Source organism: Cyprinus carpio, chromosome A5, assembly GCF_018340385.1.
Source record: "Cyprinus carpio isolate SPL01 chromosome A5, ASM1834038v1, whole genome shotgun sequence".
NCBI classification, from domain to species: Eukaryota; Metazoa; Chordata; class Actinopteri; order Cypriniformes; family Cyprinidae; genus Cyprinus; species Cyprinus carpio.
Window position 1 is genome coordinate 8,227,303 of NC_056576.1, and position 21,480 is coordinate 8,248,782.

At 36.8% G+C, this 21,480-nt stretch overlaps 1 protein-coding gene across 2 annotated transcripts in view; it reads right to left on the reverse strand.

Annotated features, from left to right (window-relative positions):
• LOC122142368 (reticulon-4 receptor-like) overlaps positions 1 to 21,480 on the reverse strand; it is a 91,309-nt gene that overhangs the window by 1,136 nt on the left and 68,693 nt on the right. For both annotated transcript variants that reach the window (XM_042752791.1, XM_042752797.1), the window contains exon 2: positions 1 to 993. This exon is cut by the window's left edge and continues 1,136 nt beyond it. In XM_042752791.1, coding sequence (XP_042608725.1) covers positions 1 to 993 — 993 coding nt within the window. The remainder of the gene's footprint in view (positions 994 to 21,480) is intronic.

Here is a 21,480-nt window from a genome sequence, read left to right on the forward strand (position 1 = left end):
CGACAAGAGGATCGTCGAGCGAGAGGAACTTTCCAGAGCGTGCCTTGGTGTTGAAGATACTGGTTTGAACCTGTGATGGGGAGTCCACGCATCCCTCCAAATCATCGCTTTTCAGCCGCTTAAGGTCCTTTCCGGTTAGGGAGGTCGGAAGGTGGCACTCCAGCTCAGAGCTGGACCCTTTGAAGTGCTTGAACCAGTCCCACAATGGTCTGGCTCGACAGTCACAAATCCATTGGTTTCCATTGAGCCTCAGGTACTGGAGGGAAACCAGTGGGTTCATGGTCTCTCCTGTCAACATCGTGAGGTTGTTGAAAAAGAGAAACAAGGTGGTCAGCTTGCCCAGGTCATTGAAAGCCCGTTGTTGCACGTGTATGATGCGGTTCTGGTGCAGGAGCAAACGGTCAAGGTTGATGAGACCTCGCAGCATGTGATCGGTCACCACCTTGATCTTATTGTTATGTAAGAATAGGTAGGTGAGGTTGGCCAGGTCCAGGAAAGTGTCTTCATGCAGTGCCAGAAGGTTATTATCCTGCAGGAAGAGATACTGAAGTGAGAAGAGTCCTCGGAAAACTCCCACCGGGAGCTCGGACAGCCCGCACCTGTGCAGGTGAAGGGTATGCAGCTTGGTCAGACCCCGAAACGCAGTGGGACTGATGATGCGAAGGTTGCTGTTGTCGCCAATGTCTAATTCTTCCAGTCTTTCCAACCCGTAAAAGGCCCCTGCCTCAATATGGCTGATGTTATTCGAGTACATCCACAGGACGGTGAGGTTATGCACTGAACTAAAGCTGGTTGATCGGACTACTGTCAGTTTGTTACTCTGGAGGAATATTCGCTGGCTACGTACAGGGATCTCAGTGGGAATGGAAAACAGACCCTGCTGTTGACAGGCCACGGTTGGCCTTGGCTCGCTGTAGCACACACACTTTGCCGGGCAGCCATTCATCACTGGCACCAAGTTAAGCCATAACACCAGGCAGAGGAGGCGACCACCTGTTGAGAAGAGACAAAAAGCCAAGGGGTCAGTTTGAGGTTAAGTCATCAGCTACTTCATTTGGCAGGGGACATGATTTCATGTTTGCTGTTAAATCTGTTGATCTGCTAAACAATTTTTCATGAGCTGGAAAATGGGAATGTTTAACTGTGATCATGTAACACATTTTTTAAACACTTCTAATCAGCAAGGATGCATTAAATTTCTCAAAAGCAACAGTAAATTAATTTAAAATGTTAAAAATAAACAGTTTAACAGTCTAACTTTCTATTTTCCAAAGAGAAAGAATACTGAAAAGTAATGCACACACACACACACACACACACAAAATATATATTAAGCAGCACAACTGTTTTCTACATTGATAAGAAATTATTAGCATATATCTAAATATATTTGATTTCTGTATTACAGATACTGTATTATAGATATAAACATACATATTTCTGAAGGACCAAATGACAATATGACCCTGAACACTGGAGTAATGACTGGTGAAAATTCAGCTGTCATCACAGGAATACATTACATTTGAAAGAAAACAGATATTTTCATTTGTAATAACATTTCACAATATTAATGCTTATTTAATGTATATGCGTTGGGTATATATATATAATAAATGCAGCCTTGATAAGCACAAGAGACGTCTTTCAAAAACAAAAAATTCTTAACTTTTCAAGCTGCTTTGGAATGATACATACTGTATATTTGACAATATAAAATGCATTTTTATCAATAAATAATAATTCATATTTTACGTACATTGATTACAGTACATTTAATTTACATTTAATAATCAACACTTTATAATATCAAACATCTATTACAATACTTTTAATCTGGGGGAAAAAAGATGCACATTGTAAATGAAAGAAAATATACAGTAAATCTCTCCAGGAAATTACTTCACCTTTAAAAAAAATCAAAATTTAAATATAGTATAAGCCATTTCAAATGAGTTTAAAACAGCGTGTATTTAATTCAGACACTGCAACCAAATGTGCTCTTCTATACATTAAACAGCTCTAAAATGCCTGCTTGCCAGTGAGAGCATGACCTGTCTGTACTCGTGCCAGCATGAATGCTACCAACAAAAATTTGTGCCACGGGATCCATTCCCATCCATCACCCAACGCAAGCGAAAAAAGCCAGCCAATAGTAGGGACTGATAGATGAAACATTGGAGAGAGCCTTGATCAAAATAAGCTAGTGCTAATAGCAATGATGGAGCTAATCACATTTCTGCATGGTGTAAGAGTTGACATTTAGTCTGTCCAGAGGAAGATAAGTGTACTGTGGGTGTTCAATGCGTGGTTGGGTGAAACGGGGCCAGGGGAAGGACTTAGGATCTGAGTTTCATGGGAGTATAGCGAGAGTCAACATGCTTGAAGTGGTTCTGGTATATTACAGATAAGATGGCCTCCTCTCATCTCTGATCTGAAGCCCAGTTGTGTGTGTGCGTGGATGGATGTGGCACAGATGTGTCTGAGGGTGGTATTATCCACGGGAAGCACTCAGATAAGAGATGCTGGTTTTATTCAGTCATTCTTGAGGCTAGCCATTATGTAGGAGACCAGATGATAAAACACGACCATCTATGAGATCTCTATCATACATCACTGAGAGATTGATGCAGAGAAATATTCATCTCTGGAAAATTTGAGCTTTACATGTCAACAGTCCTCAACATATGATTGAGAATCAACAGCCCTCTGAGAATATCAACTAAAAAGATATATAGATAGACACACACACACACACACACATACATACACAGAGAGAGAGAGAGAGAGAGAGAGAGAGAGAGAGAGATGATGAACTATTTATAGATAGATAGATAGATAGATAGATAGATAGATAGATAGATAGATAGATAGATAGATAGATAGATAGATAGATAGATAGATAGATAGATTCCTAATGACAATTATCTGAATATTTTTGGTTTATATTCTAAAAACATTCCCATTTTTATCACATAATAAGGCAGAAAATATATTTTATAGCTTATGTACTGTAATAAATGCTATGTCAGTTAGCATTGTATCAGTTAAATTCAAATTTAGGTGTGCTTTATTGGCATGACAAAAACTGTACATTTGTATTGCCAAAGCAGTTGCTGCTGGGCTGCTTACTAATTTTGAACATGTATTAACAGAAAGAAAAAGAATAATAGTAATAATAAAAATATATAAAAAGTATTAAGCATGTAGTGCAAAATGAATTAGTTTATGTAAGTGTATAAGTTAGAAATAAAATAAAATAAGATATAGTATTAGATTTATAAGATATAATATCATTCATACACTTTATTATCTGGAGAAGACTTGAAAAACACACATAAACCATATATTGTCACAATCGTTTATTGTCTTCATGTTTCATCAATAATGGTTTATGCTTGTTATTCAACTTAGCTACAGTGATAACTAGAGATGGGTATCATTAAAAGGGTCATATGACGTTGCTAAAAAGAACATTATTTTGTGTGTTTGGTGTAATGCAATGTGTTTATGCGGTTTACGGTTCAAAAAACACATAATTTTCCACATAATGTATATTATTGTTGCTCCTCTATGCCCCGCCTTTCTGAAACTCGTGGATTTTTACAAAGCTCATTGGTCTGAAAAGCGAGGTGTACACTGATTGGCCAGCTGTCCAGTGCATTGTGATAGGCCGAATACATCAAGAGTGTTAAGGAAATGTTACACCCCTTACCATATTGTGATACTGAGTGCTGAGAATTGCCCCACTTTATAGAAATAGACACCGGCATTGTAGGCTACTCTTCCAGGAAATAGTCCTGCTTAACCACTGATTTCTAGTTGTGTCCTCTTTTGGAAGGCCAAACAAAGTAGTTTCACTTTGGGAAAAAATAATATCCTGTTGGTACATTATAACATTATTAGGCCTGCCTTTATTATTTCTTAATGTAATAAAGTATTTTAAAAAAAACTGTTTTTAAAAAACATGCAGCAAACGAAAATAGGCGATTAATCGGTTAAAATTTGTTACTATGGGTTAACAAATTCATCGGTTAAATTTTGTTACTGTGGGTTAATCTAGGCTATGTTGTTAACTATTTACAAGTTTCGTGTTTGTGTTTATCCCATTTTTTTTTTTCCATTGCATCTGAAAATTACTTTAAGAAACAAAAAAACCTCCTCCCCCCTAAAAATTGTGCATGCCCGTTCACTTTGTGCGCTCTGGCACAGAACCTGCCTCCCGTGTTGCTCATCTGTGGACAATTTAAAAAAGTTTGATATAAAGGTTGCTGTCTCATTTTATACAGGAATTGTTCATTTTAAAAACAATAAAATTATATTGTTAGTTTCATGGTAACATGCAATCAAGGTCTTCGGTTACTACACAAGATACAAGTTCATTTAGGCTATTTAACATGCTCTGTGACATTTTCACCCGTTTCAACTTATAAACTCCTTGAGATTTTAAAGTCAGTTTAATAGTGCTGAGATTCAAGTTAAATCTAGTATATAATAAATAAATAAATAAATAAATAAATAAAATAAACTGAAGGTCTATGAAACGTCAGCCAATAAAGCATTTTTTTTAAACAATGGCATTTAAAGTTTTGAACTAAAACATTATTTCAACCATATAGCCTGTGAATGAATAAAAATGCATACTTTTCAATTAAAGAACACTTAAAGAGAGTGTAGGTTGCTTCAGGTGTTTGGATTGATACTTCAATATAATGAGGTCCAAGTTTAAGAATAGCCAACGCTCATTTTTTTTTGATTGTTTGTTTGTTTTCCAATGTATTTTTCTCTCTCTCTATTTAACAGCATTAACTTACAATGCAATACGTCTTCCTTCAGGGAACCTGAATGTATTCCTGCCTTGCTAAATGTTGGGCTCATGATCAATAAGTTGCATTCACCTCAAACTGATTTTGTGAAATCAAAACTTGCTGATGGTGAAGGGTCACACTCGCTGTGAAGCGGGAGCAGCTGGCAGAGGATTCCGCTTGGTCTTAAAACCTTCCACAAATGCCGACGTTCACAAACAACAATGATTTTTTGCAAAAATAATGATTAATTATCAATTGAGAATTTGTTGTTATTATTATGGTCTGGTGAAAATAATGATATGGGCTGCGAGAAAATAATAAAAAAAAAAAGATTAGGGCTGCTGTGAGTGCATGCAGCAGCATATTTCAACCCAGTAGCATGATAACACACCCTTGCGGCCAAAAAACAGACAGGCCCCCAGACCGCCCCACCGGGAATCCTCCTGGTGCTCTTGATTAGCCAATCCGGGCCTGTCAGAGCTTATCGATACTCCGGTCTTTCATAATTTAGCTCCGGGGCCCATTTAATACTGGGTTTCGGTACCCATCCCTAGTGATAACTGGATGCCTTTGTCCATATTAAGGATTTCCTGGCATGTCAAAAGTTATTATTACTTCTCTGAGTAGTCTGTCTATCTATCTATCTATCTATCTATCTATCTATCTATCTATCTATCTATCTATCTATCTATATATCTATCTATCTATCTATCATCAACCGTCACGTTTACATAATCAGACCCATGTGTGAAATTTTCACATGCACATACAGAAGGCAGAGGAGCCTGTGGACACTCCTGCGCTGCTCCCTGAATTCTTCTCCGTCCCTCAATCTTGCAGCTTGTTAAATGGAGCTTGCTTGAGGCTTGACAGCATCCCTGTGTTACACTTTCCCTCAAATATCCTCCCTCTCCCTCTCCCGCTCCTGTCATCTTCCACCAGTGAGCTGTCAGCTTTCCTCTCTGTCTTTCTGCTTCACAGTGCTTTTCTTTCACCCTCTCTGACGCTAAAAATATTCCATTGCTGCACTTTGAAACGTTAGGCTTCATGAATCTACCAGACCTCCTGTTTTATCTTCTAGTCATTAGCGGACTATCCCCACCCACACAATGCATGGCGGAGACCCGCTTTCTAAGCTCACTTTTTTTCATCTGTAGCCGACCGTGCTAACCTTGCGGTTCCTCTGTGTCTTTCATCTGTTTAGTGCTGAGTAAAGCTACTCAAAATGTCATACACCATCCTCCAATTATTTCAGTGCATTGTGTCATCCCCTGGACAGTCACAGCCATGTCCTTTATTGCCGGGCGCCCTTCACTGTGAAGGCCATTTGGCAAACACGGACTACATACGAGCACTCAATGTTTTTCTACCTTGTCTCCATCAGTATGCCGGTCATGCCTCTCCTTTCTCTAATCCCAGTAAGGAGCCCCGCTTTGCCTTTTTATATTTCTGTTTTTCTCCTTTTCTGTCAAGGGGATGCCAGTATCCTGTCATACCATCAAAACAACAGCCCATTTCATAACAAGTTATTGCATTGCAGCCTACAATCTATATAGTGGCATTCTCAAAATATTTACCGACCTATTAGTTTTGCATTACCTCTGGTATTTTTCTAAACTCAAGAGAATCGCTCATAATAGCGGCGGCAGTCCGGCTGACCATTTATTCATTTTGCAGAGAAGCCAAGCTGCATTCTAAAATGACGAGCTTATTAGCAGTGCACCATTCAACCTTCTGAGGACCACGCTCTTGTAAACCTGACAAACCGAATGGTGTTTTCAGCTTTGCATAAAATGCACTGATTGCTGCTAGTCTCTACACTTGTGTGAAAAGCTCTCATCCTGATATAAAAGACGCCACGGGAGAGCGAACAAACCATTGATAATCAGGGAGGTGAAATCAAGGATACTTCTCCGCTGTCTAATTTAATTATTTGTATGGAAAACAAAAGGAATACTGAATACCGAACAAGGACTTGAGATAATTGTGCACACACAGAGAGAGAGAGAGAGAGAGAGAGAGAGAGAGAGAGAGGCAGCAGGGACGAGTGGCAATCCCTGACTTAGCACATTTACATATGTCTCCAGCATATGGAGAGCATGTAAACGACATTTACACCATTTTTATCTCAAACGTACAAGTGGGTTTGACAAGTAATAGCAGCCACTGTCTTGAGACCAACAGGGTGTTTTGGACGTGGTGGATGGATTTAAACAAATTACTAACTCCAAATTGTAAGCTTTAATGCAATGTAGCTCACCCTGCACGTTATTATACTTAACTGAAAATACAATATATATATATATATATATATATATATATATACATATATATATATATATCCCAAAATAAAAATTGTCATCATTTACTCAGCCTTAAGTTAAGTTTCTTTAATCTGCTGAAAACATAGTATTATTTATTTATTTATTTATTTAATATATATATATATATATATATATATATATATATTAAATAAATAAATAAATAATACTATGTGGGATGAACTATCCCTTTAAATAACATTAGTCCTGCATTATTTTTATTACAGACATGAATGATGCCTCAAATCATGTGACTTCAAAGTGATCAGTATTTTTTTTTATTTTAGCTTTTTTGTATTGTTTCTCATTAAAACAATCCCTAAAAAAAGATTAATTTGCTTAAGTACAGTACATACAAATTACTAATTATAAGTACTAGCTGTAATTTTGGATTTTTAACAATTGTAATATTTTTCTTTAGCAAATTGTTTTGATTTAAGCTTAAACTTAACTAAAAATTCATGGTAAGAAAAAGAAACTGATTTGAAGACATATTCTCTGAAAACAAGTCTTATGTCTTATAGGCAGTTTTGCTTCTTATGCATCTTTATGTATGTTTTAATACATTTAGATGGAAAACAAGAAAAAAAAATAAAAAATACTGCAGTGCAATAGAACATGTGACTTGTGGGTGGGCAAGCATTCACCCAGAACACCCTAGCAACGCCATGACAACCACCCTGACAACCTCAGCAACTGCATAAAAATGCTTTGGCAACCAGCCGCCCGAGGACTGCATTGACAGATTTTGCGGGCATTTGAGTTTCCGCCAGTTCATTCCCTTTCAGCGCCATTTTCTGCATTACATGAATGTATAGCATTACTCATTTCCATATAGTTGACATTAATTAGACTCATTACCTCTGAATAAACAAATGAGCAACAGTTCTAACATCTTAAACACGGAGCTAAATATAAAAATAAATTCAACACATTTCAAGCCTCTTTAGCACCCACTGGTTCTGCTTCACTGTGAGATTTCTGAAGGCCAATTAACTGCAGAATTAAAGTACCAATTAATATCAAGTGCCAAGTTTAGATGTAGAGAGAAAGAGAAAAAACTGTGATCGAGACTTCATCCATTTTTTTTTTAACTGTTGATGTACAGCACTAGACACCACATTTAAGTGAAATGATCAATTTTAGAGATTGGAGTTAATACCTGGATATAGATTTTATTACTTTTACTAATTAAAAATAGCAATACAGTTATGCAATTTATTTGCAAAATTGCTGCTACTTTCATTTCTAAAGTTGAAAAGATCAAAGAACAAGACTTGAAGAAAGAGGTCCAATGAGGTCCACTTATAAGGTTAATAAAAATTTTGTGCCAACAACAACCATCCAATGATAAATATAATTTTGCATAATTGTCAACTTAATCTGTATTTTTGTCATTTTTAATCTTGTTTTCTAGAAAAAAATAAAAAATGTTTTACATTAACTTGAGAAGCAAAATGACATTAGAGCTATTTTCAAAAATGTATCTTGAATATCTTTCTTAACCCTTTTAATTAATATTATTTTCTTTTCTTAGATTTGTCAAAAAACAAACAAACTTTAGTGAGGTTTACACGTTTACTTGCTAAACATATTTCCAATGGGGTAAGAAAATAACTTATATTATTATACACAAGTAAATATGTGTTGTTTAGACATTCTTTACTCAGACAGCAATCCCCCCAGATAGCAATCACGCTGAACAGCTAAACTCAGAAATTATCATGATGAACAAAATGTATAAGAATCATAAACTTTTGTTAGTCAGAGAGCTTATTTTCTACAATAATCCAAAATCCCAAGGGAAAATCCTATTATGTTTTTGTCAAGGGAACCAGGGTGATGCAAAGTTCATAGTTGGCCTAAAAAATATTACATGTGACATGATGACAAAACAAACTGTTCAGATCAGATACAGAGCTTTAAGCAACACACACAGCCAGAAACAGCACAGGTGGGATGAACTCGGGGAAGTCATGGCCTAATGGTTAAAGAGTCGGACTTGCAATCCAAGGGTTGTGAGTTCGAGTCTCGGGCCGGCAGGAATTGTAGGTGGGGGGAGTGAATGTACAGCGCTCTCTCCACCTTCAATACCACGACTGAGATGCCCTTGAGCAAGGCACTGAACCCCCAACTGCTCCCCGGGGCCGCAGCATAAATGGCTGCCTACTGCTCCGGGTGTGTGTTCACAGTGTGTGTGTGTTCACTCCTGTGTGTGCACTTTGGATGGGTTAAAAGCAGAGCACGAATTCCGAGTATGGGTTACCATACTTGGCTGTATGTCACGTCACTCACTCAACTGTTCAGGAATAACAGTACCTATCCAGCGTTCTCCTCACTGTGACTGGATGGGCCATGTTTCTAAACACCCGGTAGGTATTATTGATCTGTAAACACGGATGGTCATGAGCTCAAACGGATCCACCTCTAGTTCCTCTACATCTGATCATGAGCAGCAGCAGCAGTGTTGGTATGGATGTAGCTGTTGTAGCTGATGGCAGGCTGTTTTCTCTCAGCTCTTCTCAATACCTTTGCTAATTGGTACTTTTTCCTCCTTGCGGCAAAATCCGTAATATAATTTCACCTCCTTTGTCTGCTTTCCCCTGTTCTCATTTGACTTTGTTTTGAATTCATTTGGAATCTTTTCTGATCCTGTTGCGACCTGTCTGAATGACTATTACATCAGTCATAGCACTTATCAGTCTGGTGTAAGAAAGCCACAGAGGTTAAGAAGTAGAATTATTGCAGGCAGTTTTAAAGTTTTTTTGAGTAATATAAAAAAAAGCCTAAAAGACAGATGCTTCAACCTCATATAACTGCTTTTCCCATAAAACAAAGATGTAAAATCCATGATCACTGGTTCTCAAGTGCAATTTTACTTTATTAGTTAAAAACAAAAAGTACACATTAGGTTGGGATTTGACCCTAGATCCTCTTTCGCACTAAATATATGCCATTATTCATAATTAAGTCTTTTATGCTCACCAAGGCTGTAATTTTTGTCATTCTGTAATTCTGATAAAAATACAGTAAAAATAGTAATATTGTGAAATATTACAATTTAATATAACTGCTTTCTATTTTAATATATAAGGTATTAAAATGTGATTAATTACTGTGATGCAAAACTGGATTTTCAGCATCATCTTCAGTGTCCTGTGATCCTTCATAAATGATATGCTAATTTGCTACTCAGGAAACATTTCTTTTTATCAATATTGAGAAATAAAAAAGTTATAATATTTTGCTTAATATTTTTGTGGAAACCATGCAACATTTCCTAGTATTGTATTCGTTTATGAATAGAAAGTTCAAAACAACAGCATTAAATATATATATATATATATTAAATATATATATATATATATATATATATATATATATATATATATATTTATATATATATATATATATACAGGTCCTTCTCAAAAAATTAGCATATTATGAAAAAGTTCATTATTTTCCATAATGTAATGATAAAAATTAAACTTTCATATATTTTAGATTCATTGCACACCAACTGAAATATTTCAGGTCTTTTATTGTTTTAATACTGATGATTTTGGCATACAGCTCATGAAAACCCAAAATTCCTATCTCAAAAAAATTAGCATATCATGAAAAGGTTCTCTAAACGAGCTATTAACCTAATCATCTGAATCAACTAATTAACTCTAAACACCTGCAAAAGATTCCTGAGGCTTTTAAAAACTCCCAGCCTGGTTCATTACTCAAACCGCAATCATGGGTAAGAGGTTAACCCAGAAGGCCATCACTGACGCCCTCAAGCGAGAGGGTAAGGCACAGAAAGAAATTTCTGAATGAATAGGCTGTTCCCAGAGTGCTGTATCAAGGCACCTCAGTGGGAAGTCTGTGGGAAGGAAAAAGGTGTGGCAAAAAAACGCTGCACAATGAGAGAAGAGGTGACCGGACCCTGAGGAAGATTGTGGAGAAGGACCGAATCCAGACCTTGGGGGACCTGCGGAAGCAGTGGGGACCGAGTCTGGAGTAGAAACATCCAGAGCCACCGTGCACAGGCGTGTGCTTTGAACCAGAAACAGCGGCAGAAAGCGCCTGACCTGGGCTACAGAGAAGCAGCACTGGACTGTTGCTCAGTGGTCCAAAGTACTTTTTTCGGGCATGAAAGCAAATTTTTGCATGTCATTCGGAAATCAAGGTGCCAGAGTCTGGAGGAAGACTGGGGAGAAGGAAATGCCAAAATGCCTGAAGTCCAGTGTCAAGTACCCACAGTCAGTGATGGTCTGGGGTGCCATGTCAGCTGCTGGTGTTGGTCCACTGTGTTTTATCAAGGGCAGGGTCAATGCAGCTAGTATCAGGAGATTTTGGAGCACTTCATGCTTCCATCTGCTGAAAAGCTTTATGGAGATGAAGATTTCGTTTTTCAGCACGACCTGGCACCTGCTCACAGTGCCAAAACCACTGGTAAATGGTTTACTGACCATGGTATTACTGTGCTCAATTGGCCTGCCAACTCTCCTGACCTGAACCCCATAGAGAATCTGTGGGATATTGTGAAGAGAAAGTTTGAGAGACGCAAGACCCAACACTCTGGATGAGCTTAAGGCTGCTATCGAAGCATCCTGGGCCTCCATAACACCTCAGCAGTGCCACAGGCTGATTGCCTCCATGCCACGCCGCATTGAAGCAGTCATTTCTGCAAAAGGATTCCACGACCAAAGTATTGAGTGCATAACTGAACATAATTATTTGAAGGTTGACTTTTTTTGTATTAAAAACACTTGTGGAAGTCTTTGCCTAAGGGTTTAGAGAGTCGGATGAAATCGAAGGGTTGTGAGTTCGAGTCTCGAGGCCGGCAGGAATTGTGGGTGGTTTTACATGCGCTGTCTGCCACCCTCAATATCCACGAGTATTGCCCTTGAGCAAGGCAATGAACCCCCAACTGCTGCGCCGCATAAAACATAAATGGTCGGCCCCACTGCTCGGGTGTGTGTTCACAGTGTGGTGTGTGTTCACTGCTCTGTGTGTGTGCACTTCGGATGGGTTAAATGCAGAGCACAAATTCTGAGTATGGGTCACCATACTTGGCTGAATGTCACGTCACTTTTCTTTTATTGGTCGGATGAAATATGCTAATTTTTTGAGATAGGAATTTTGGGTTTTCATGAGCTGTATGCCAAAATCATCATATTAAAATCCTGAAATATTGGCAGTTGGTTGCATTGAATCTATTAATATATTTTTTTTTTTATCATTACATTATGGAAAATTGAACTTTTTCACAATATGCTAATTTTTTGAGAAGGACCTGTATATATATATTTATAATTTTATTATTATTATTATTTTTTTTTACATAAATGTCTTGCCATTCGAATCAATTCAGTGCCTCTTTATTGAATAAAAAGTATTAATTTCTTTAGAAAAAAAATAAAAAAATACATCTCAGGGCACCAAGTAGACCAGGGAAAAAAAAAAAACAAACAAACAAATAAATAGTGTCAATAAACATCTAGACATGCTGTCTAAACATAAAGACATTCAATATATTTAACACACATCCTCTGGAGATAAAAGATTAGGACACCAGAAAAGATAAAGGGCAGAGGAGAGGGACATTTAGAAGAGATATTGGGTGAGAGTAAAGGTGACAGAGATGAAAGGTGTTGGGACAGAAACCTGAAGATGGATGGTCAAGGAGAACAGATGCCCGAGCTTTCTGCAAGAACACTGAGCATGAGCTGTGGAATGCTGATGATTTTATTGATGCTGGAGCAAAGTGAAGCAGATCAGGACTTATTTGTGTCTACCGTTTGTACCACATGCTCTAAGTTTGCCAGATGGTTCATAAATAACAGAGAATCGAGCAGGTTGTGTAAAAATAAATAAAGAATAACACACAGACCCTTTGGTTTACTATTGAAGCCAGAAACATACTTTGCAAGTTCGCAAATGCAAACATAAATGCTTGGCCAACACATTCCCATTATACAAAAGTAAATTTTTTTTTTTTTTTTTTTTAAATTTTTTTTTTTTTTTCTTAAAGCAGCTAAGAGAACTATAAATAAGCTATTTTAGGTTGATTTTCCTCATCCCCAGATTAAATACAGAAATATTTCCCACCAAAGACCAAAATAATTTCTTAAAAAAACATTAAAAACAAATAAAAAAGACTAATATTATCACCAAGGCTGCACTGATGTGCTTAAAAATACAGTAAAAATCAATAATATTGTGTAATAGTATTACAGTTTAAAATAACCATTTTCTATTTAAATATATTTTAAAATCAAATTTATTCCCATGATGCAAAGCTGAATTTTCAGCATTATTACTCCAGTCTTCAGTGATCCTGCAGAAATCATCATAATATGATAATTACATTTATTATTATTATTATTATTATTATTATTATTATTATTATTATTATTATTATTATTATTATTATTATTATCAATCTTTAAAAAAGTTGTGTGTCTTATATACTTGTGGATTTTTTCTAGGATTTCTGAATAGAAAGTTCAAAAGAACATTTATTTGACATCTTAATAGACATCTTTGCCAACATTATACAGTAAATGTCTCTACTGTTACTTTTGATCAATTTAATGTGCCCTTGCTAAATATAAGTATTAATTTCTATAGCATTATGACACATTAAAAAACAAACAATCATGAATATGAGCTCAGTAGCTAAACATTTGTTCTCATACCAGACTGATTGTGTTTCAGAGCTGAGACTGCTTTATTTAAGTGACAGATTTTCAATGAAGGCAAAGTGTGTGAGTGAGGTTTCAGGTCCATAACACTTGACCCAATCTGATTAGTATATCAAACATATTAATTGTCTGAGTATATATGATAACACTTTCCAGCTCTCTCTCCCTTTCTCATCCTCCCACCCATGCGATGCACATCTCTTGCTAACTATTATGATTTCCCAGCCCATTTCTCACAAGCCCACATGCTCCACCTGGAATATAAGCCAAAATAAACACAAACACAACTATAATCATATTATATTCAAAACTGTTCCCAAAGCTTCATCTACAGTCAGCATAGTCATAACTAATAGTTTTAACACTCAGAGGCTAGTATTGTACCTAAGAGAGCCTGTATTACATGCAGTCTTCATCTCTGCAAATCAGAGCCATAAACCAAATAGCTGCTTTCTACTGCTAGCTGTGTTGTTTTAATATTATTTTTGTAGTATTATAGGTTTTTTTCAATAATAATTAGAATTAGCATTTGCTTATACTTTGTTTTCATTTTAATTTTAGTTAACTTTTAGTACTTTTGTTACGTGCTATTTTTAATTCAATTTAAGTTTTAATTAATTAAATTAAAAAAAATGAAAAAATAAAAAGTTTTTAATCTTTTTTTTTTTTTTTTTTTTTTCAGTTTTATAATTTGTAGTGCTTTATTTATTTTATTTTATTTTTTGTTTATTAACTAAACAAAAAATGAAAAAATAAAAAAATTCGTTTTTAATCCCATATTTTGGGCAGCCCATTTTAAGCTGCGGCGCCCGGGGGAGCAGTTGGGGGTATTTTATTTTCCATTTTGTTTTATTTTATTTTATTTTATTACAGTTAACAAAACATTTGGATAGTTTTATCAAAGGTAACAATAATAACCCTGATTTCTAGTCAGAAGAAGGTAGTTCGTTATCATCCTAACCATAATTGTATTAGAAAAGATGAGCCATCAATATTTTTGGTCAGTTTTCTAACATTTTGTTAACTTCTGTATAACACAGTGTTATTTTAGTATTATTTATTTACTATTATATTATTTATTATACTATTTATTTATTATACCATCTATTTATTATACCAATTATACTATATTTTACAATTTACATTTAATTTTTATATACATTTCTATTTATTTATTTATTTAGCAACTTATTTTAATTAAAATATTAATACATTTGTTTATGCTTTCAGATCTAGTACTCTTAACTCTTTTTAAACACATTTTATCAAGCCTAAATCCATTATGTGGAACATATTTCTACTCAAATCAGTAGCAGATTCTGTCTGGACCAAATGTTTCCATGTTAAAGCAGAAAGTGGGTTGTGATGCATATGAGGAGTTTTGATTTTAGGATTCAAATCAAATTTATTCATCTTTAGCGTCATGCTATATTAGTACATAAACCAGAGCAGGGTGGTGAGCCATACCTTTCAGATACCTCAGATCCAGCATATTTACTCCACTACAAAGACACATTTAGTTAAAGATAGCTAACCCTGTGGAGAGATCTGTCAAAATAAAAACACTCCTCTTCGCCTCCGCTCCCATGAAAAATACTTTCAGCGGCGTTCCAGACATGCCGCTTTCATCACAATGTAAACAATTTATTTTCTGTGAGTCGAGACGCGAGCTGGAAATCCCCCAACTTCGGCGAGACTGACAGTGGCATCTTTGAGGTGCCTAACTTAATGAGATCCTGGACTGGCGGGTAAACATGCTAATTCAATTTTGGGTGGCAAAGTGATTCGAAATGCAGTCTAGAGTAAAAACATCTGCGAGTTTAAATAGTTGCACGTTGGAAGCAAATTGAAAATTGGCTCGGCACACAAAGCGCTGTCATTCATTCAGGCTTTTCTCACCCAATATACAAACACGCACATGTTTGTGCTGGAACTGTATTTCCGCACTATTCATTACAATGGAAAAATGTTTCAATGCAAGAAGTAGACACTCCTAGAAGGCAGCGTGTTTCTCTGAGGATTTAATCACGATTACAGATAACTGAGGATGGGCTGTCATCTAAAGAGGGTCATCAACTGGCCATTATCTTGAGTACACACACAACACTTTGATCCAAATAAATGGCTGAAAGTGGCTCTAGCTGCAAATGGAGGAGAGGACAGAGAAATTAAAATAAATTGTTTGCTTGCTAGGCTCATTTTAATAAATATGTACATTTTATTCTGTAGTCTGCAATGATTCCTGTCATCATCTCTCACATTGAAGTAATCATGGCCGTATCCAGGGTTTGAAAATTAGTGAGGTCTGGGGACGGGTTAAAAATTGTGCTATAATAACCCCACATACAACTCATATACACTAACACTTTAAAAGATACAGACATGTACTGTAGATGTTTGTGAAAGATGTTTTCTCTGTTTTGGAGGAATGGGCATTGTTAAATTATATCATACTGCACCATTACTGTAGGTTAGGGGTGTATAATTGTTTCAGTTGTTTATTATTCATTGAACAATACATAGTCCTATTACAGTAATAATCTATATTATACTGTTAATAATAGTATTACTGTTATAGTTTTCATTAATAACCATTGATATATAGATGATAACTTTGTCTAGTGCTCTTATAAATGTTGTTAGCATGGTTTTGTGAAATTTTATCTACAATACTCAATGAAATAGCATAGACTTCTTCATGGCTGTTTGCATTTTTTTTCATTCTGTAACTACTTGTTCTTCCAAAAGAGGACACGACTAGAAATCAGTGGTTAAGTTGTATTTCAACACTGTTCCAGGACAGTCCAACCCAAATATTCAGATGTGTGCTGTGCATTTTATGAAGGATGAGGACTGTTTCCTGAACCAGTAGCCTGCAATGCGTCTGTGGCACAACAGCTGTATCTACAAAGTTGGGCAGTTCAAACTTTGCAAGGACAGTCTGGCGCTTTTGCCTCACAACCTGTAAGTACGTTTTTTATATTTAAATAATTTACCAATGATGATTCAAACGCAAGTTTTGAGTTTTGAGTTTATTGGTTTTGTCTTGTCTAGGGATGTCCGGATCGTGAACAAATCTTTCTATTTAACCGGATCTTCTAAGTGAACCGGTCGAACCAGTTCACCAAATCGAACTGAATTGTTTGAAAAGGTTTGCATCTCCAGTGTGCACTAATCCACAAATGACTTCAGTTATTCGGTTCATAAACGTGCCTTACACTCCCTCTGATGCAAAATAAACCAATATGCTGAGTTATTCAGTTACTCCTAACAGTACATTGACTGAACTGCTAAAATAAAACCGATGACGGGATGTGCACGAGCAGAGCAGCTGGACTGAGTCTCGTGCTGCTGGCCTGGGACTTTAAGTTCTCCTGATCATTGCAGTGTTGCCAGATATTGCTATGAAAACAAATAAAAAACATAAAAATAAATAAATAGGAACTGAGTTCAAATCTTTTGTATATAATATCAGATAAAGATAACACTAACCCTAAACTGCAACTTCCCGCTCTATTAACTTTCTAAAGTAGAAAATACAAGTCCAAAGACGCTTATACTAACTGGATCTGGCAACACAATGTGCCCGTGCCCTCAATCACAACTAGCCTTGTTTCCTCTGCCAGCGTCTCGCAGCAATCATTTTCATACCACAGGCGCTAAATATTCTCGCAAAATGTCTAAACGTAATTATACACACAGACAATCATATGAGGAGCTTTAAACAGCAGATTAGTCATTTAGAGAACAAACTTTAATTTTGAACATGAAAAATTTACTGAGGTCCGGACCTCGGTGACCTCATAACTGGCTACGGGCATGGAAGTAATTCCTTGTTAGTACATTTATTATTGAGATCATAATCATACAGTAAAAGGCCCTGTGGTTTAGCTTCTACCCAGAGACCAGTAAAACCTATTAAACAGGCACTTTTTTACCCTCTTGTAGCATCTCCTAAATTCAATTTTTAATGAGTCAAGGTTCCTTGCAGCAAACACAGTCAACTTTTTTTTTAGTTTTTTTTTTCTTTTCACAAGCATTTTTTTTCTCTTGGAATTAAACATGCCAGTAACTTCTCATCATGACTCATTATCTAAATGACTTTTGTTCTGATTGGCCTTTTTTTTTTTTTTTTTTTTTTTTTTTATGAGTAATGAACCACCTGCCATTTAGACATTTTTCAAACTCTAATCAATTCCTGATGACACTTTTTGTATTCCTTGTTGAATATATTTTCTATGGAAGCTTATTTCTGCCATGGAATAAAAATATAATAAAAGGTAATTGTGAGTTATTGTGCATTTTTACTTGAATTTTAATCTAGAAATTCTGACTTTTTTTCATCAAAATTCAAAATAAATCTGTTCAGGTGTCAAATACTTCAGGAGAAAATGAGACGTAAACTCAGAATTCTGAGGAAAAAAAGTCAGAATTGCGAGAGATAAACTCAAAATTCTGAAGAAAAAAAGGAAGAATTGTGAGATATAAACTCAGAATTGCAAGATATAAGCTTAGAATTGTAAAATAAAAGTCAGAACTGCAAGAAATAAATTCAGAATTCTGATGGAAAAAGTCAGAATTTCTCTTGTAAATATGTCACATTATGTATATAAAATGTTGCAAATGTTCACTTTAATGTGACATTAATATCATGAACTTTTGCTCATCTTTAGAACTTTTAGGGGAGTTTGACATTGAAAATGTTAGATTATGTCTATTTATTACACGGCTCTGTGGAATACTTGATTCTGATTGGTCAGTCGTGACATTCCGAGGTACGTAATCCCTGGATAACAACCTGTAAAAGCTAATAACACAGGCTCATCCGGGTAACAGCAGTCGGCGCTGTACTCTTGGTTGAACTATTTTTTCTTAGTGGAAGCTTTGTGTTTGTTTAGCTAATAAAATATTAAAACTTGATTCAAAATGGTGTACAATTGTTTAATTATGTCATCCTGGTATCCCGGGCTCGCTCTTGTTTCATACAAACGCAGCTGCTGCCATTTTGCTACGGTTGTTTTGTACGCTATAATGGATTATAAGAGAACTAACAAACTGGTAAGGTTTTAAAACATTTTCATCTTAATTCTTTTATTGCCTTAATTATTTTGTGGTGAAATGTTGTGTAATACGTGGTTTGCCTGCACCCTTTCCCTTAAATGTCCGTTTAGTTTGAATTTGCCACTTGCTCGCAACTGCTGTCTTCACGGAAACTTTGCGTTCCAATATTTCAACTCAAATCAATTTTTTGCATCTAATTATTTACTTATGTGGCAAGTAGCCATGTAATAAGCGGGATAATGTACATCCAGCAAGTTGTTCTCGCAGAATAAACCCTGACACGAAGAGGAGGGGTCTTGCATCAGCCTGAAGGGGTTTATTCTGTGAGAACAACGGGCTGGATGTACATTATCCCTTACATAGTACATCACGCTCTATTAAAAAAGCGCTAATCTCATTTCCTATTATGCGTTCCCATTAACTTTCCAAGCCATTAGATGCTCTTTCACTGGATGCAGCATACGAACAGTGCTTGGTCACACATATACTGTATAAAACATATTTCACATAATTACCTTTTTAACCTTCTTTTCATGCTGTACTCAAGATTCAAGATTTTTATTTGTCACATACATTGTTATATGGAGAGCATATGACCAGCAGTGAAATGTAAGTCAGGTCCGCTCCATGGACAGTGAAAGTGATGTGACATACAGCCAAGTATGGTGACCCGTCCCATACTCAGAATTTGTGCTCTGCATTTAACCCATCCAAAGTGCACACACACAGCAGTGAACACACACCCGGACCAGTGGGCAGCCATTTTTTATGCTGCGGCACCCGGGGAGCAGTGGGGGGTACAGTGCTTTGCTCAAAGACACCTCAGTTGTGGTATTGCTGGCCCGAGACTCGAACCCACAACCTTAGGGTTAGGAGTCAAACTCTCTAACCACTAGGCCATGACTTCTCCAATGCAATTATTAAAGAATAAAAAAACAAGAAAATACTTGTAAAATAAAATGTGCAAGACATACTGTAGACATAATAAATATTAAGATGAGCAGGAATGTACTGTAAAAGAGAAGAATGTGCAAACAGGGTTTACAGGGTATTTACATAGCAGCAATAGAGGTAGGAAAAAATGCCGTGTGCTAGTGACAATGTCAGTATATTAAGTATCTTACTGATAATTAAGTGAAGTCATGTAGAAGTTAAGAGATTGAGTTTGAGTTTAGGAGCCTGATGGCCTGGGGGAAGAAGCTCCTCCTATTTCTCCCAGTTTTTGCCATCAGGCTACGGAAGTGCTTACCAGATGGCAGTAAAATGAAAAGACATTTACCAGGGTGGTTAGGGTCCTTGATGATTTTAACAGCTCTGCTTTTGCAGCGTTTGAGGTAAATGTCCTGCAGAGAGGGGAGAGCAGACCCTGTGATGTGCTCAGCTAAGAGCACAACTCTCTGCAGGGCTTTGCAGTCCCGACTGGAGCTGTTCCCATACCACACTGAGATACACTGAGTCAATACACGTCCTATGGCCCCTGAATAGAAAGTTTTCAGGATTGCTGGTGAAACACTGAATTTCCTCAGCTGTTGCAGATGGTACAGTCTTTGCGTGGCTTTATTAACCTGAGTTTGGATGTGTGAAGTCCAAGTCAGGTCCTCTGAGATGTTTACACCAAGGTACTTGAAGCTGCTCACCCTCTCCACAGGGTGATCATAAGAGGAGTATAGGGCCACTGCTGTCTCTTCCTGAAGTCCACAATCAGCTCTTTAGTTTTATTCACATTCATAGAGAGACAGATGTCCTGGCACCATGATGTTATCTCCACCACATCAAACAATTATGCTTCATCATTATTGTAAAAAATGACCACAACAACAACATCATCATCAAAAAAAATAAAATAATAGAAGCTGAGCTAAGACAAGACAAGCAGTCATGTGTGTAAAGTGAGTAGAGCAGGGGACTCAGGACACAGCCCTGTGGGGCTCCTACATTCAGGGTGATGGAGTCGGAGGTGAACTGGCCTACTTTCACCACTTCAGGTCTACCAGTGAGGAAATCAAGAATCCAGTTGCAGAGTGAAGAATTCAGGCCGAGGTCCAAGAGTTTGGAAGCCAGCTTGATGAGGACTATAGTATTGAAAGCTGAGCTATAGTCGATGAATAGTAGCCTTACATAGTTTCCATTGCTGCTGTCAGTGTGCTTGAGGGAAGAGTGCAGGACGTGAGAGATGGTATCTTCAGTAGATCTGTTGGTGCGATAGGCAAACTGAAGAGGGTACAAAGTGTCAGGGATGGAGGAGCAAATGTTGTTTTTTATAAGTTTCTCAAAGACCTTCATGACTGTTGAGGTGAGGACAACTGGACGATAGTCATTCAGGCAAGAGAGGTTATTGTTCTTAGGCACAGGGATAATGACAGATTTTTTAAAGGAGGTGGGAACCACCGAGGTAGCAAGGGACTCATTAAAAATAGATGTAAACAAACCAGCGAGCTGATCAGCACAGGACCTCAGAACACGCCCAGAAATCCCATCAGGACCTGCTGCTTTCTGATGTTCACTCGCTTTAGAGCCCTCCAAACCTCGTCCTCCGACATGGTGATCACATGATTATCGCTGTTCTGACTGCTGCTTCTAGAACATTAATGA